The sequence below is a fragment of the Hylobates moloch genome, unplaced genomic scaffold (genome assembly GCF_009828535.3).
Source record: "Hylobates moloch isolate HMO894 unplaced genomic scaffold, HMol_V3 SCAFFOLD_5, whole genome shotgun sequence".
NCBI lineage: Eukaryota > Metazoa > Chordata > Mammalia > Primates > Hylobatidae > Hylobates > Hylobates moloch.
The window spans coordinates 112,059,907-112,077,796 of record NW_026652280.1 but is presented as its reverse complement, the minus strand read 5'-3'; the positions used below and the strand labels follow the sequence as shown (position 1 = coordinate 112,077,796).

Sequence of the window (17,890 nt, the reverse complement as noted above, 5' to 3'; positions counted from 1 at the left end):
AGACAAAGCAAGCCTCGGAAATCAGAATAGCAGGTCTCCATCAGACCCAGCAGAATCACAGGCTGTCGACTCTCCCTTTATGTAAAGCCTTCACCGTGGCAGCAACCTATTGGGCTTAGGTGCCAAGCAATGGTGAGTTCTTTTTTATGTTTTCAAAGACGATTTTATCGAATTGACTGAGCTATTTTTGAGAGTTGTCAAAAGAATGTCTACTCTTTAGTTTCTTAAAGAAAATAGGCTTCTCGTTAGTTCATAAAAGGCACTTGCTGTGGCCCTGCTTGTTGGCAGGAATGAAGTTTTGGGCTTATTTGAAAACTTTCAAAAATGTAAAAAGTTGTTGCAGAAAGTAAGATACTGTAAATAGATTGAGCTACTTCCTAACCTCTGCCCAGTGCCCTAGGAGTTATGAAAAGCTTTATATAGGTTTGGACTCATTTACCCCTCCTTGCTGCCCTGTCAGAGGTCAGAGCAGGTGGGGTAGAGGTGTCCCCTCTTACAGTTGAGGTCCCCAAGCCCCAGGGTAAGGTACCTGCTCAAGGTCACAGGGAATCAGCACCTTCCTGTGCATCACACCGCTTACCCCACTGCACTCTCTACAGCGTCCTGGTGTCTCACACAGTCGCTTTGTCATTTTCCATACACACCTTGCTCATCACTTTTCTTGGCCCCGTTCTCACAATAAGTTGCTAACTTTTCCAGGATGTTACCAGAGACTAATGACTGTTGATATGACTTTATTTGAGGAGAAACCCAGAAGAATAGAAGAGCCTAAAAATTGGCATTCAATTATCTTAATCATTTTCAGTTTTGATACCTCTAAAGGAAAATAGTGTGAATACTGGTGCACAGGCACTAGTGTAATTGACTGGTTGAGTGTGAAATGGTAGAACAACAGAGACAGATAAAGAAAACCTTAACAATAAACAATTACATAGTCTTTCTGGGAGCCAGGTACCTTCTAATCTTTTAATGTCCAACTCAGTTTTCACAACAATCATGTGAGGTAGGTTCTGGTAGCCTCCTTTTCAGATGAGCAAACCGAGGCATGGGAGAGTTAGGTAAGTCTAAGGCCCCACACTTTGTAATTGTGGGAACCAGGATTTGAGCCCAGGCTCTCTGGTTCCAGAATGATCTTACCCATTTCACCATACTACCTCTGAATAGATAGGTTCATGTTCACCTCACTGCTTTAGGAACACATGAGCAAACCCAGAAGCATTTTTTGAGTGTTTCCCATGTGCCAGCCTGGGTGCCAGATATTTTTGTGTACATTATCGTATTTCACTTAACACAGCGCTTAGGGCTGGAACAGTAAGAATGTGGAGGATTGTCAAGATGGCTTGCACTCTGAGGTCCATTCCTTAGCTCCACTGGTTATTTTATTCATTCAGTTGACAAAGCCTGGTCCTTAAAGTCATAGCAGTAGGTTTGAGCCTTTGGTCAGACCTTTTTAACTTCCTATACTTCACATGTCTCAAAGAAAATACATTTTATCTATTGTTGTGTAACAACTACCAACCACTTAGTAGCTTAAAACAACCAATTCAGTATTTCTCACAATTCTGCAGCATGGATTGGGCTCAGCCAGGAGGTTCTTTAGCTGATCCTGCCCATGGTCCTGTGTGATTACTCTCACATGGTGAGTCAGCCGAGGCTGACTGTCTTTTCCTGTGTATTCTCTCCTCCTTCTTTTCCTGTATATTCTCTCATTCTCGTGGCCTCTCCTTGTTGTTTCCTCATTGGGGTTGCTAGACTTCTTAAATGGCAGCTCAGGGCTCCCAGGAGCACAAAAGCAGAAGCTCCCAGGCCTTTTAAGGTCTGGGCCTGGAACTGTCCCAGTAGTATTTCTATTGCATTCTCTTGGTGAAAGCAAGCCACAGCCCTATCCCACATTTAAGGAGAGACGACGACACAAGACAGAGGCTACTAGGATGTTAAGTTCAATGTTGCAGACTCCCACAATCACCTCAGGCTTTCTTTCTCAGAATCTGTTTATTCTTATTTTGCATATAGTTCTAACAAATTTAATTATTGATTTCTATACCTTAAAAAGCCCAGAACTAACATGTTTTGAGGGGAAAAAGTGCAGCTTTAAGGAGGTATATGAACATCAATGAAAAATGATAGCTGATAGTCATCAACAAGGAGGGAGACAGAGAAACCACAAAAGCAGGTATGACTCAGCACTCTGGGAAACTTTCCACAGTGACCCATTCTGTAGGATATTTATATTGCTGAAGCTCCATTATACCTAATTCAGCCAGCAGGTTGTAACTGTTTGGGTTTTTAAGCTTCAGGGTCAAAGTTTTGGGGTCAAAAAATGCTTCATTCATTGAGACAGAGAGAGAGTAGCTTATAAATCGACACTGACCGTAGACCTTGATTTTGTGTCCCCACCCAAACCTCATCTTGAATTGTAGCTCCCATAATTCCCACATGTTGTGGGAGGGACCCAGTGGGAGTTCATTGAATCACGGGGGCGATTTACCCCATACGGTTCCTGTGGTAGTGAGTAAGTCTCACAAGATCTGATGGTTTTATAAGAGGAAACCTTATAAAAGGTGGCTCTCATTTTCTTTCTTCTCTGTAAGATGTGCCATAAGATGTGCCTTTTGCCTTCTGCCATGATTGTGAGGCCTCCCCAGCCACATGGAACTGAGTCCATTAAACCTCTTTTTTCTATGTAAATTACCCAGTCTTGGGTATGTCTTTATCAGCAGCATAAAAATGGACTAATACAGATCTTGTAATCAAAGATGTGGTAACTAATCACAGAACCACCTGTGCTTTAAAAGAAATGATCCTTGGATTGCTTTTCAAGCAATAGAAGTTTATGATTGTCACATTGTCAATTGTGATTATATTCAAAGAAGTGCTGTGGACTGAATGTTTGTGGTCCCCCCAAATTCGTATGTGGAAGCCCTAACCTCCAGTGTGGCATATTTGGAGATGGAGCCTCTAAGGAAGTAATTGAGGTTAAATGTAGTCATAGTGTGGGGCCCTGATCCCACAGGACTGGCATCCTTACAAGAACAGATACCAGAGAGCTTGCTCTGTCTCTGCACACACCCTTAGAAAAGGCTGTGTGAGGCCACAGACAGAAGGTGGCCATCTGTAAGCCCAGAAGAGAGCCCTCAACAGGAACCAGGTTGGCTGGAGCCTTGATCTCGGACCCCCAACCTCCAGAACTGTAAGAAAATAAATTTCTGTTGTTTAAGCTACCTAGTCTGTAGCATTTTGATACAGCAGCCTGAGCTGAGACAGCAATATTACATACACTGGAGACTTTTGACCCCGAAGACTTTTGACCTGTTGAAATAGAGCTCATCTTGTCCTCTCTCCAGCTCATGCATGCATCCTCCCAGCTTGCACGGGGGCCTTGCTTCTCTGGATTGCACTTTGATTTTCTAGCTTTAAGTGACAAAGGGAGAGTCTTCTAGGGAGATTAAAGTTGCTGCAGTAATTCCAGGATATTTCCAGCTCCTTTTGAAATCTTATGTTTGTGATTCTGGATCAAGTAATGTCCAAGCCGGTGATTACATTACTGGTAGGCATGTCTCTCATGCTGGGCCACGCCCTCCATCCCATGTTCACGATGAGCACCAACGGTCTCTGAGAGCCCAGAGCCAGTGGCTGCAATGTTGGGAAAATCCTTAAATGACCATCAGTGGTTTTGGCTAATGTTACTACGATTGTGGGTTCATATGCCATCTCATTTTTAGAAATGTGTGTTTTTATACTTCTGTAATTACTTTTTAATAAAGATATTTTGCCAGTCCTCAGCCCTACTTCATAGTAAAGCAAAGGACAAGAACAAGTAAGGGCTAAAACATAGAGCGTGGAGGGTTTTGCTCAGGCCATGCTTTGCTGTGGGAGAATTTTGAAGGCGGGAGTGGAGCTGCCGTTTGTGGTTTGGTGCTGTGGTGCCTGTTGAAAGTGGCTTTAATGAGAGTGTAAGGTGCTGCACACTGAAGCCCTGTGTTTATTCAGCTGCCTCCTGCCAGCAGCTACAGCTGGGATGGCTTCCCTCGCACGGCGTCTGCCCACAGCCTTGCGCCGAGGCCCGGAGGACTCACAGGAAAAGGAGCTGGCAAAGGTGAAGCTGGTTTTCATGGTGTCCTGAGGGCCCCTGGCCCCTGGGAGATGGGTCACACTCCCTGAGTGCTGTGCTGTTGGTTTCCCTGGAGGATTCTTGCTGCAGGCCAGGTCCCGTATTCTCCACACTCACCACGAGTGGCTGGGTGTGACTTGACACGGTGTGAAAGTGGTGGGGCGCGAGCACTCAGGAGGGCGAACGGCCTGCGGCCTCCTTTCCCTGGCTGCCAAGCCGCCACTCAGCTCTGCTCCAGCCCAGGTTTCGGGGAGCCGGGATCCACTTGGGCAGGCCGGGAGCCTCAGACTCCAGACTTCATGGTTTGCTCCTTCCTGCTTACTCACCAGGAAGGCGAGGCAGTCCAGCATCCTGGGTGGAGTGGAGGTGTTTCGAGTCCATATCTAAATCTTTTTCTTAGAGCACCCTAAGCAGGCTGCTGTCTTTGATCCCCATGCCTCTGCTGTTTATCTTGGTGTGATTCATCACTGTAATTTAAGACGTGGAGAGAGCAGAGTTCCCATCCCAGGCAGGGGAGGCGCAGTGCAGGTTGGACCGTGCAAGGAAATGGCAGCGTGGCGAGGTTTGTGCCGCGGCCTACAAGCAGGGCTGCATGCTCCCCAGGCAGACTGTGGCAGAGCCAAGCCCCTCACTTGTAGGGAAGCGTGTCTCCTAGGTGCCCCAGTAGGGGAGGTCTGCCAGCATCGCTGTGCTGTGGGGAAGGCAGCCAGAGGGCTTCAGCCATAACTGGCTCAGCTCCTCAGGAGGAGACCAGCAGTGTGTCTCTGCACTCAGAACTGCCACTGGGTCATGGTGTTAAGCCCAGGAGGGGTGCACATGTTGACAACCTTGTATTGCTTAGTTGCTGAGACCAGAAGAACCAGGTAATTGCATGAGCTGTTAGCTACTTCTGGTTCTCACAAACTCCTCCCAGTGTTGATAGAGAATGGTGTCCTCCGGGCATGCTCTGGGTTTAGTTTTATTTGTATTATTAGGTACTCATGGAGAAGTGCTCTGTGTGTCCCCCACACTGCACTTTGGAGATCATTCTGTGATTCCCAAGTCCTGCTGATTCCACTTCCTTGGCGCTCTGGGATTAGATACCCTAGCCTGCCGATCTGCTTGTTCATCTTTCAGTGGGGATACCCTGCAGAGCTTGAATTTCAAACCAAAAGCCAGGTACGCCTTCCAGCCTTCGGATATTGGTTCAAAGAATTAGTCTGCTGAAGCTTTTGTGTAGCTGAGGCACCAGCAGGCCCGAGGCATGAGTGAATCCAGGTGGCCCGAGGAAGAGCCTTCCCGTGGGCCTCAGCAGCCACACACAGCCTCTGATCTGTTTCCCTTTGCGGGATGGTCAGTCTCCCATGTCTCAAGACCTCAAGCAGAAACTTGTGGCCCTCCTCCTCTATCTTGAAAGTCCAACCAAGTCCAGGCCTTTGTTGTGCAGTTTAAACCAGACCTGTCAGTAAACATGAGCTAATTCCAGTTTTTGCCCCTCTTTGTCCTTCTCAAGTTCCAAGGTGATCATTGCCTGTTATCTATGGGACTTGTGTAAGCTAACTTCCCAAATGCAGCTGTGAGACAAACATTTTAATTAAAAGGCAGAAGGGCCAGGAGATATAAACACTCATGTGCCTGGTTGTCAGTGAAGGCGGTGGCGTTCAGCGTCCAGGGGCTAATTATATTCTCTTCTCTGGGAGTCACACAAATGTTGCCACAAATGGTCCTGACTGTCAAACCGAAGTCATTTATCTCCAAGTGTGGGGAGCAGTGAAGCCCACACGTCCAGGTAGATTTAGCTCTTACAGACTCTTCTGGGAAGTAGCAGGTGGGTAAAACTGAAAGCATCAGCTATTGCACCCTAGCTGGAGGTTTTCACAGAAAGCTGAATCAACTTGTATTGGGGGTTCTGCATTTTAGACTTTTCTCAAAGACCTAGGTTTGGGCCCTAAAATGCAGCCACCAGAGCAGGCACACCTTAAAAAGTAGGTAATGAGTAGCCTTAGTACCTGGGCAGCTGTCAGTACTGGCCTCCTTTGGTTGTCCCTGTCCACTGACACTCCTTCCTCCCATTGTCTCACGTTTGTATTCATCTGCAGCCTCCGTTACCATTGACCAGCCTTGCCGCTTACCTGCCTCCACCCTTCCTTCCCTAAGTTCAAGTACATTAGTTTCCTAAGGCTGAAGTAACAGAGTATAGCACAAACTGGATGGCTTAAAAGTTCTCCTCAGAAAGTACAAAATCTAGGTGTTGGCACAGCTGTGCTCCCCGCAAAGGCTCTAGGGAAGAATCCTTCCTTACCTCTTCCTAGTTTCTGGTGGCTGCTGGCAACCCTTCGTGTTCCTTTGTTTACTGCTGTGTCACTCCAGTTTCTGCCCCCATCATTACACGACCTCCTCTGTGTGGGTCTCTGTATGTCCTCTTTTTTTTTTTTTTTGAGACAGAGTCTTACTCTTTCGCCCGGGCTGGAGTGCTTTGGTGTGATCTCAGCTCACTGCAACCTCTGCCTCCCAGGTTCAAGCAATTCTCCTGCCTCAGCCTCCCTAGTAGCTGGGATTACAGGTGCACGCCACCACACCCAGCTGCTTTTTGTATTTTTAGTAGAGACGGGCTTTCACTTTGTTGGTCAGGCTGGTCTTGAACTCCTGACCTCAAATGATCTGCCCGTGTCAGCCTCCCAAAGTGCTGGGATTACAGGCATGAGCCAAAGAGGCCTGGCCACCTCTTTTCTTATACGGATACCAGAATGACTCCACCTTAACTAAACATAACATCTGCAAGACCCTGTGTCCAAATAAGGTCACATTCTGAAGTTCTGGGTAGATGCAAATTTTGGGAGACACTATTTGCCACTATGGGTTTCTCCAAGTTGTGCTGTCCTGTGACGGAACACTGACCCTGTTGCTCTATTGTGGATGTTTGGGAGGATTAACACCAGCCTGTTTCTGCTCACATGCTTTCTCTGCCTGGAATTTGCTTTACAGCCTATTGTCCCTGGTGTGACCATCATTCATCTTGTAAGACTTAACAGCCCAGCTTTGCCCCCACTGTGGATCCCTGGCGGAAACAGCGTCCCTTTTCTCCTGGTGTACATGTTCTGTCACGGTCTCTGGATCACTTGACTGTACTTATTGTTTGAGTGGTGCTCACCACTGATTGGAGCATAAGCCCCTTGAAGGCTTCATTTATATCCGAGTCTCAGTGCTAGGGACTTAGCAGTTGCTCATAATTTATAACTGTTTTTGATGGAGTTGGAGAGGCTAGTTAAGATTTTTCTGAATGTAGCATCCTTAGCTGGCTTTCAGGATAGTGACTGCATGCCCTAAAAGGAGATCTTTGCAGATTTTACTGTATGATGAGAAAACTTTTTAGTGCTTTTTCTGTCAGCATGTACCTAGGTAATGAGAAGAATGACCTGGCATGTATTTGGGGAATTAGCATACAAGAAGTACTTTGACATTTTCTACTTGTGAAGAAAGCTGTTTTTGTTGACCTAGCTGAAGGGATCAAATTCATATTTGAAAAGATGTGGCTAAAACTTGAAAAGGACTTGTCCATGGGGGATGTCTTCATCCCTTGTCCCTGCTCAGGGAGAAGTTGCAGGCCATAAAGTATGAGGGCATCAGCCTGGATGAGCTCTAAAGCTCAATGTTAATTTCGGATTTTAATAACATGTAAGAGTACAAGTTTGATTGCAGAAGCCACAATCAAGTTCAAGGGAGGGTGAATGAATGGGAAATAGAAGGGACCATGTGTACGTCTGTGTGTATGTGTGCATGTGTGCACACATTTTTTTAGGCTTTGGTTCCTTTAGCTGTAAAATAAGGGAGTTAAAATGGAGGTGATTTATGATCACGATTGTTTCCTTCAAGTATCTAAACGGCTTTCACAAGAAAGGGGGACTTGGGTTCAGAACAATGCATTGGGTGAACTAGTGGTAGAACTGAAAGGTCATTTCAGTGTGAAAGTGAACTTTCTTTTCAAGCAAAGGCTGGATGTCATCTGGGAGCTTGTAAAAAGAATTGTTGTATGGATGCCAGGCGCAATGGCTCACGCCTATAATCCCAGCACTTTGGTAGGCTGAAATGGGTGGATCCCTTAAGGCCAGAAGTTTGAGCCAGCCTGAGCAACATGGTGAAACCCCGTCTCTACTAAAATACAAAAAATTAGCCAGGCGTGGTGGCATGTGCCTGTAGTCCCAGCTACTCTGGAGGCTGAGGCACGAGAATTGCTTGAACCTGGGAAGCAGAGGTTGCAGTTAGCTGAGATTGCACCACTGCACTCCATCCTGGACGACAAAGGAGACTGTCTCAAAAATAAAAATAAAAATTGGCCAGGTTTGGTGACTCACACCTGTAATCCCAGCACTTTGGGAGGCCGAGGCAGGTGGATCATCTGAGGTCAGGAGTGCAAGACCAGCCTGGCCAGCATGGTGAAACCCCATCTCCACTAAAAATCAGCCAGGCATGGTGGCGTGCGCCTGTAATCCCAGCTACTTGGGATTTGAGGCAGGAGAATTGCTTGGACCTGGGAGGCTGAGGTTGCAGTGAGCTGAGATACGCCACCGCACTCCAGCTTGGGGGACAGAGCGAGACTCCATCTCTAAATAAATAAAATAATTTAAAAAACTAATTGATATATGGATTGGGGGAGATTGGACTGATGGACTCTTGATTTCTCTGATTCTTGAATCTCTGCTTGGGTGAACACTGAGATTCCTTCCATTTCTAAAATTTTGAGGTTCAGTATAAATGGAAGTGGGGTCATGCTTTTGTGCCTAGGTGCTGTGTGTATATTCTAGCTACCAACCAACCCCATCCCCACTGCGAAATGTTCAGACTTATTATTAGTAATGTGATAATTTTTTGTGTTTGTACAATGCATTATAGTTTATAAATGCCTTCACTCTCATTATTTCATTTGCTCTTCTCAACAACCACATGCAGTAGTTGGTGTTATCTCTTTATCAAAGGCCAAAAAAAAGGCCAAGAAAGGAGAAATGACTTCTACAGGATTACAGGGTAGGTAGCAGGAATCTAGACCTTCTGAAATCTAGTACTCCTACAATGGATGCCTCCCTATAGGTAGGTTTGATTTTCAGGAGGCTGAGAGTTGGCAGGAAGTACTGCATAAAAACAAAGAGTAGCATAACTTTGTGGCCCCAGTCCCTAAGGAAAACTGTGCAGAGTGGACCCATCTTGGCTCATTTCCCGTGGCAGTACCCTCATGGTGGGCCTCTGGGGGAGGTTGGTACAGGCGCACATGAGATCAAGTTGGCCGCTTCAACATATATGGCCATATAAGCTCATGTAGCATTTATGAGTTATTTACTTTGAACACTTTAAAATGTGTTATTTCATCTTCAGCACAGACCTAAACCAGGCAAGCTACTCCTCTTTAGGAAGCAGGAAAGTGGTGGGTGAACTCCCAAGTCTCCAGTATTTTTCCTGGTCTAAATACTGGTCTAAATAGCTTTGAAGTCTCAGAATGTCATAGAACTTGGAATTGTCCCAATGGATATTTAAGCTCATGAGACTTAACCTGCCTTAGGGCGATGCCCACCTCAGCCAGCACCTGGTATACTTGGGTCTCGCAGGCTGCTGCTGGAGGTTCCGAGTAGCTGCCTGTACCAGGCCTGCCCCAGTCAATTCATGAGCCTTTCAGTAAGACATTTGATGCCACTGAGTATTTTGGAGCCCAATTATTGTGGTAATCAGGGTTTTCTGTGCTGCTCTTCCCATCCTGCAGATGAAGAGTATGAGGTTTGGAGAAGTGACTAATTCGTTCAAGGTGGATGAATGAGTGAGAGAGCCTGGAGTCATGTTGTCTGGGGCCAGAGTCTGCACCAGTTGCACTGTGCGTGCCTCCTCCCGTAGCCTCTGTGCAGATTCAGGCATGCACAGAGCATGGGGAGGCGGTGCATGGTCTAGATATGCAGGGCATTAATTTGGTTTGTATTTTTTTCTTCAGAATTTATCTTTAAAAAATATGTCTTTCAGATTTTTGCGCATTAACATTTGAACTATGTTTTGAGGTGCTTCTTTCCAGGTCTGTTTAAGAAATGTGGCCCAAGGGCGAGCCCCTCTTCTCTGTTGCCATGGCAGTCATATAACAGTTGTCAACAACACTGGAAGTGCTTTCGTGGTTGATTAGACACAAAAGACTACAGCATTTGTCATTCCACCCTCTTTGTCCTGCAAAGAAAATAGGCCAGTAGGCAATGTGGTCAGCAGTGGGTTTTAAATTAAAATGTAGCCATCAGATTCCCTTAGACCTTTGTGTAGACCCATTGCTGGCCCATCCTTCCCAGGAGTTCAAGTTTGGACCAGCCTAGACTCAAGCCTATTGAGGAGGTTTTTATGCATAGGTCTCAAGCGAATTTCTGTCACAACTAGGCATACCTTCATGTGCTGCTTTCCACAAATCTGTGTGGTCTGGGAGAGGGTATTTCTTTCCCTGGGTTGTGACTAGGCAGGTATGTTGGCATGTGGCACCAGTTGAGCACAGAGTCCTCTATCTTGGGAAAATGCTCCTTGTCATAGGTTTCTGAGGGGGTGAGTCCACAGTCTATACTTCAGGCTCCCCCTGACGGCAATACAGGGGTCCTGTTCAGTCAGGCTACCACCTTTTCTCTCTGAATGTAATGGTGATAACAGAGGGGGCAAGTTTCTAACCAACTTGATTTTTCTTGCCTCCCACGTTTCCCCAAGATTGTCTGGTCTAGAGATTGGGGTTTGTAGAAGGATTTGCTTTTGTTCATCTCTGGGGCCCTTTTTGCCTCTGAAATTCCATGATTTTATGAAATACATATTCAGAACTGATCTTAGGCCTATGGGAATTCTAAGATTGCATGAACAGAGTAGTTAAGCCTGCAAGTATTATATACCCATGGAGGAACCAAAGGACGTGTCCCCTGTGTGTCAGGGATTTGCATAGGCAAGCTTGTTGAAGGGGCAAGACCAGCTTCCTTGACTCCCTCGAAGATATCACAAGTCATGTGTCATCACTGCTGATGCTGCAGGTTTAAGGACAGATCAGCGGGGACTGGAGGATTCGAAAAGGCTTCCTGAAAGAAGCCAGTCCTGTGTTGGCTTTGTGGTTCCTTCCATATTTGGAGGGTGGAGAGGAATCAAGGCAAGAGAGGAATGCTGGCCACTGACAGTAGTAGAGGGAACGGCTGCTCCCTGCATCCTGGCCTCCTGGGGCTGTGACTGAGGCCATGGCATAGTAATTAGGAATGACTGATAGCAGTAGTGAGGGAGAATGTAGAAAAAATATAAACAAAACAGCCTCACCTATTCACACTTGCTGCAGCTTGGGACAGAGTGGGGATAGATGGCCTCCGCCTCCTGATGGAACCCAGTGTCTTCACTGCATTATGTACGTGGCACAGCTCAGTGTTAAGATGCGTAATCATCATCTGGAGTAATCAAGAAGACTTAAATCATATATCACATAGCTTACTCTCTTCAAAACGATGAAGAAAGGTCAGGCACAGTGGCTCACACCTGTAGTCCCAGAACTTTGGGAGGCCAAGGTGGGCGGATCACTTGAGCTCAGGAGTTCAAGACCAGCCTGGGCAACATGGTGAGACCCCGTCCTTACTAAAAATACAAAATTTAGCTGGGCATGGTGGCACGTGCTGTAGTCCCAGCCATTTGGGAGACTGAGGCAGGGGAATCTCTTGAACTTGGAGGTGGAGGTTTCATTGAGCCGAGATTGCGCCACTGCACTCCAGCCTGGGTGACAGTGGGAGACTGTCTCAAAAAAAAAAAAAAAAAGAAGAAAGGCATATCGGATTTTATCCCAAAATGTCACAACCATTTTATTTAAGTTGTGCACTTGAGTTTTGTGTTTAGTTACTTGGAAATTCTCAATCGCTAATACTGCCAGGTATGCTGGGCATCAGACCATCCTCTGTAGGTGAGAGCATGCACACTCTTGGAGGCATTTATCAACTTTGCCGTGAGATCCCTTCAGCACCAGCATTGGCTTCTCAGCCTGTGGGGCTGGCCAGGCCCACGGCAGGCTCTGAGTCATCCTGTCACTTCTCTGAGAGGGCAGAGCCAGAGGGAGTGCAGGACACCTGCACTTTCCCCTTGTTTGGTATTTTTGAGCAAAGACTCTCACTCCTTGGGAGGACTGTGAGAGCCATGTCTGTGACACCCAGGGCTGGCATCCCACGGTACCCGCCCCCACTCTGGGCACCTCCTGGGACACCAGGACTTTGCTCTGAGGGTGCTGTCAGGTGGGCTATGGACTTGGCTCATTTGGAGAGCTGGCCCATTTGGAGAGCATCTGCTGAGGCCCCATGCTGGAAGGCAGTGGGCCGGGAGCCCTGCTGGAGACAGAAGCCACTGCTCTGGGCAGTGCATCACACTCACAGGGTGGAGGGTGAGAGACACAGCCAGGAGGCTCCGACCCAGCCATCCCCTCACAGGCCCCAGCTGAATTAATGGGATTCCCTTGACCCCTCCTTGCAGGCTTGCTGAACAGAAAAGCAAAACCCAGCAACCACAAGACAGTTTTGAGTTGAAAATGGTTCTGAGAACTGATGATTGCCTTTTAATTTTTAAATTTAGATCAGGGTAATACTTTTCTGTTGGAATCCAGGGGCCTAGAGATGTTTCTTTATCAGTGGAGGAGGGGGGATGAAATGGGTTTGGACCCCAGTGGGATCTGTGTGTATAAACTGAGTCTTACAGCCATGTGGAGGGACTCCTTGCCCCACAAAGCCCAGACACTCCGGAAAAGGCAGGCACAGGGGTGGGAGCTGAGCCAGGCACACCAGGGGGAGTGTGTGTGTGTGTGTGTGTGTGTGTGTGTGTGTGTGTGAGATCAGGGAGAGGGTTGCGATGAATCTCTGGATGGGGCAGGAGTAAAGAAGCACTTGCCCCTCTCTGGAGAATGCCATGGACGGGGCAAGGACGGGGTTGGAGCCACATTGACTTGGAGATTGCCGGGTGAGACCTTCAGGGCAAGCAGACTGGACTTTTGCAGGAAGAGCTCTCATGACACACAAACCTCCACAGAAGGCCACCCCCTCAGGAAGCCTGCACCCTGTCCCAGGCAGCCAGAAGCTCTTCTCCGTGGTTACTCAGCCCTACATGTTCCAGCATGAGAACATACTCACTGTCATGGGGTTCATGCTCCATGTACCGGCTAAGGAGAGGAGCTCCTTCTGTCTGTCTTGATATTCCCAGGGCTTAGCAGACACAGGCACTCAAATATGGAATGACGAGTGAGCAACTGAGTAATTGAATGATCAGAATTTTCGAAATGCAGATTTGCTGTTAGGAGTCTTAGGTTTACTTCCATTATGCAAAGTTGGTCTCACCAGATTTCCCCTGATAGTGTTCCCCAGACTCACATGACTGTACATTATCTAGGACAATATTAAGTACCAACTTAATGCAGGCACTGCTGGGGATATAACTCAGAAAGTTTTGCCATGATTCTGCTCTTAAGCAGGTTAGCTGACTGACTTCCAGATTCAACTCTGTTAAAGTCTTGAAGCAGAGCTCCAAGGGGAGCCAAATGGGTGGGTAGACAGAATTGCCAGTGGATGGTTTAGGAGCTCCCTTGTCTTGGTGTGAAGTGAAGATCCCTGAGCCACCCTGAGAGTGTTGGAACACAGTGTGGTCATCCAGGAATCAAAGGGAGCCTCATCCTGGTGCTCTGGCTACTGCAAATAATCCTGGTAAGCCGATCTGCTTAGCAGAGTACTAGAAAGGAAAATCTAAAGGGCAAGATAAAAATATATCTGTGGTATTTAACACGGTGGTGGTTGGAGATGTCAGCACGTACGCTGTTACACAGAGGCCACATGTTACCGGGAAACCCAACTTGGAGGTTTGTAAATCATATCAGAGTTCCAGCTCTCCTGTTTATTAAATGCATACTGTTGTGCAGGTCATAGATTTTTGAGCCTCAGTTTTCTTACCTCGAATGATTGTGAGGGTTAAATGAGAATCAGGTATGTGCAAACCCTTGCTGTATCATTGCAAGATGTTCTTCAAAGTGGCAAGTGTCCTACACCATAGACCAAGGGCATATTCTTTTGCTGTCTATACTCATTTCCAATTATAAGTACCCTCCCACATCTTTTCTCCCACTTGTTGATGGTACCTGTTCTTTGTTCCCCTGCTGCTCTCTGAGGACAAAGCAGGGGATAGGTTGGAGACCTAGAATATCGGAACATGGATAGTCACCTTCATACCCCTCTGCCGAAGGCCAGAGATAGCAGTCCAAGGGGCAGGGGGCCCCAGAAAGATCAAGTGGTCTCAGTGGAGGCTCTCTTTTTTTGAGACTGAGTTTCACTCTTGTTGCCTGGGCTGGAGTGCAATGGTGCAATCTCGGCTCACTGCAACTTCCGCCTCCTGGGTTCAAGTGATTCTCCTGTCTCAGCCTCGCGAGTAGCTGGGATTACAGGTGCATGTCACCACACCCCGGTAATTTTTGTATTTTTAGTAGAGACAGGGTTTCATTATATTGGTTAGGCTGGTCTCAAACTCCTGACCTCAAGTGATCCACCCACCTCAGCCTCCCAAAGTGCTGGGATTACAGGCGTGAGCCTGTAATTACAGAGCGAGAGCCTGGCCAAGGCCCTCTTAAGTACGCTCTGCCCTGCATGGCTGCAGTTGTTCTGGTCTGTATAAAGCCTAAGTTCCAGGATTCCTTATACCCAGGGATACCAAGGCCTAGGGGACAAAACCCTGAATGAGGACCTGAGAAACCTGAATCTATACTTTGTTCTTTCACTCATTAGCTCTGCAACCATTAGTAAGTCTCCTGCCCTTTTGGGGGCGTCCTCAGTTTCTTCTTTTGTAAACCAAGGAAAAATAGAAAAAGTTCTTGTGTGCCTAAAGCTAAATGTAAGTTATGAGTTACAACTTCTTCCTCTTTCAACAAAGGGCTAGATGGGATGTGGCTAATCACAGGTCCAGGAGAGGGCACAGAAGCCACTTGGCCACGGGCTTAGTTTCAGCTTTAAGTTCTCATCCTGGAGACCAGAGGTGTGGTGGAACCCAGTGGACTTCTGTATGAGATTATCTTTGGTGTTGTGTTCCTTTACCTGACTCCAAAAGAGGATTTTTCATTTAGGACCTGCTTATTCAGTGAAAAAGCTTTGCATTAATTTTGTTCTTTTTTTCTCAGTATCCAGCGAGCAGCATTGGTGGTCCTAGAAAATTACTACAAAGATTTCACCATCTATAACCCAAACCTCCTAACGGCCTCCAAATTCCGAGCAGCCAAGCACATGGCCGGGCTGAAAGTCTACAATGTAGATGGTATGTGCCTTGAAAGGGTGTCTGTAGTGCTCATAGAGGCACAGTTGGGTGACTATTTAAGCTTCATGGTACATTTGGTTCTACTTCCTCTCTGGGCCTACCTTTATGGTACATTCTTGTTTCAGAACAATTTCTCTTTTTTATGTAGGCAGACACATTTTTAGAGGAATGTTGATTTACCATCTACCTGTGTGGGAAGCCTGTTCATTTTGGGATTTTATGATTGAAAACAGCAGTGGTGTGTGTTTCCTGCCTTCTGCCAGGATCACCTTAGATTGGAAGCTATTAGGAAAGGGTTGCTTTTCAAAATTTGTGCACATTACCCACAAACTCAGAAAGCTACCTAAATCATTAAGACTAGAAATCTCAGTAGTTCAGGCATCTGGTGAGATACCTACGGGCACTTCTTACTTGTGGCTAGGAGCCGGAGTTGAGTGGGTGGCAGGAGGCTGGAGGCCAGGCTGGCCAAGCTATGTTTCAGGGTATCAGATGGTTAAGTGCAAGAAACAGGATGCGGTGTCATTTCTTACTGGGTACGTTGGGCGAGGGCAAGAACTTTGCAAACCCTAGGAGAGGATTATATTGTCAACAAGTCGAGTGATTTATATACAGTGTCAGTTTTTGGTGGCAATATCCTCCCAGTTATTTGTTTGTGTATTTTTTGGCTATATGAGGTGTGAGCTCCCTCACGAAGCCTGAAGGATTGATAAATTTCACCTGTGATCTGAAAACTTAGGAAAGATTCCCAATAGTGAAACCAAGTCACCAGCCAAGTAGATCATCCATAAGAAAGCCTGAAATCTGCCTATGTTTCTGAAAAGTTAAGGTGGTCAGTGGTCAGGGGACAGGACAGGACTTCTGAGTCTGTATTCATTAATGGGTCATGTTGCACACCCTCAAGCATTGGCATTTCCTATAAAAGTTGTGGCTGCCATGACATTCCAGCATAGCTTGCTTTCCATTGTAGACTCAGTGTCTCATGTCCTTTGACTTTCATTTTTGTCTGTCTGTCCTTGTTCTCCCCATCCCTCTCATTCTGTCTCATTGTCTTGTTGCTGAAATTTAATGTCCCAGCTGCCCTTATGGCCAAACTGAAACTTTATGTAACAGATGGTAACATCTTCAGCACTCTCTATGTGTTGTTGTTGGCCAACATTTTAATTGTCAAGCATTCTTCATCCCCTTCTGAGTTCTTTTTCCATTTCCACTGACCAGATTGGGGTTTAGGGAGATTCCTCTGCTCCCTTGCCTTGGACATAGTGAATGTGGAGCCGGGGCACAGTTCACCCTCCTGGGAAGTGACCTTTAGGATTTATGTGTGTGTGTTTCATAGGGGGTGGGTAGACAACATTGACAGATTGGATACTAGTTTTCTGTTCTGTTTCCCAGCCTCGTGGTATTAACACTATTCTTTCACTGTCCTTTCCCCAAAGGCCCCAGTAACAATGCCACTGGCCAGTCCCGGGCCATGATTGCTGCAGCTGCTCGGCGCAGGGACTCAAGCCACAACGAGTTGTATTATGAAGAGGCTGAACATGAACGGCGAGTAAAGAAGCGGAAAGCAAGGTATACTGCCCTCCTGATGCCAGTACCCTCTTACAGACTTTTAAATTTTTATTTTATGTAAGACAGAATCTCACTCTGTTGCTCAGGCTGGAGTGCAGTGGCAAGATCTTGGCTCACTGTCACCTCTGCTTCCCAGGTTCCAGTGATTCTCATACCTCAGCCTCCCATATAGCTGGGATCACAGGCGCCCACCACCACGCCTGGCTAATATTTGGTATTTTTAGTAGAGGCGGGATTTTGCTATGTTGGCCAGACTGGTCTCAAACTCCTGACCTCAAGTGATGTGCCTGCCTCAGCCTCCCAAAGTACCATGATTACAGGCATGAGCCACCGTGCCCGGCCTCTTGTAGACTTTTAATCTTTCCTTTTTTACCACTAGAATGAGGTTTCTGTTTAAAAATATGACCTGCTGGGACACCTTTGGAGTGCACCTTGCTCCAGTGTTTCTCAAACTGAAGCCTGTATGAGCATCACTGGGAGGGCTGTTCAAATACAGGCTGCAGGTTCTGGGCCCTGCCTGCAAAGGCCCTACTCAGTAGGTGTGGAGTTGGGCCCAAGAAATGGCATTTCTGACAGATTCCTGGGTGATGCCAATGCTCCTGGCCCCCAGCCCACACTTGAGTGGGCCTGTTCTGCACCCCTGGACCCTTGCTGGTGTTCACCATCAGGTCATATTCACTGAAGGGGACAGAGGTGCATTCCATCATGTGTGCTGTGCCTCTTCCTGTTTCCCAGGGGCTGCTGGTGTGGGTGGCTGGACCAGGGGGCACGCAGCTCTGCTTCTTTGTAGGGCTGCTTCTGCACCACCAGCCACCTCTCTCTGTACAGAGAGCCTTTTATAGCCAGTTGGAGGGTCCTTAGAACTCTTTTCATCTAACCATTGCAGAGATGAAAAAAGGACTAGTGCATTTCCCAAGCTCATTGGTGGCAGAATTCAGAACA

General features: G+C 46.9%; 1 protein-coding gene across 1 annotated transcript in view; it reads left to right on the top strand.

Annotated features, from left to right (window-relative positions):
* Positions 1–17,890, top strand: part of VANGL1 (VANGL planar cell polarity protein 1) — a 56,142-nt gene that overhangs the window by 25,009 nt on the left and 13,243 nt on the right. The window contains exons 5-6 of the mRNA XM_032154897.2: positions 15,249–15,382; positions 16,816–16,948. Coding sequence (XP_032010788.1) covers positions 15,249–15,382; positions 16,816–16,948 — 267 coding nt within the window. The remainder of the gene's footprint in view (positions 1–15,248; positions 15,383–16,815; positions 16,949–17,890) is intronic.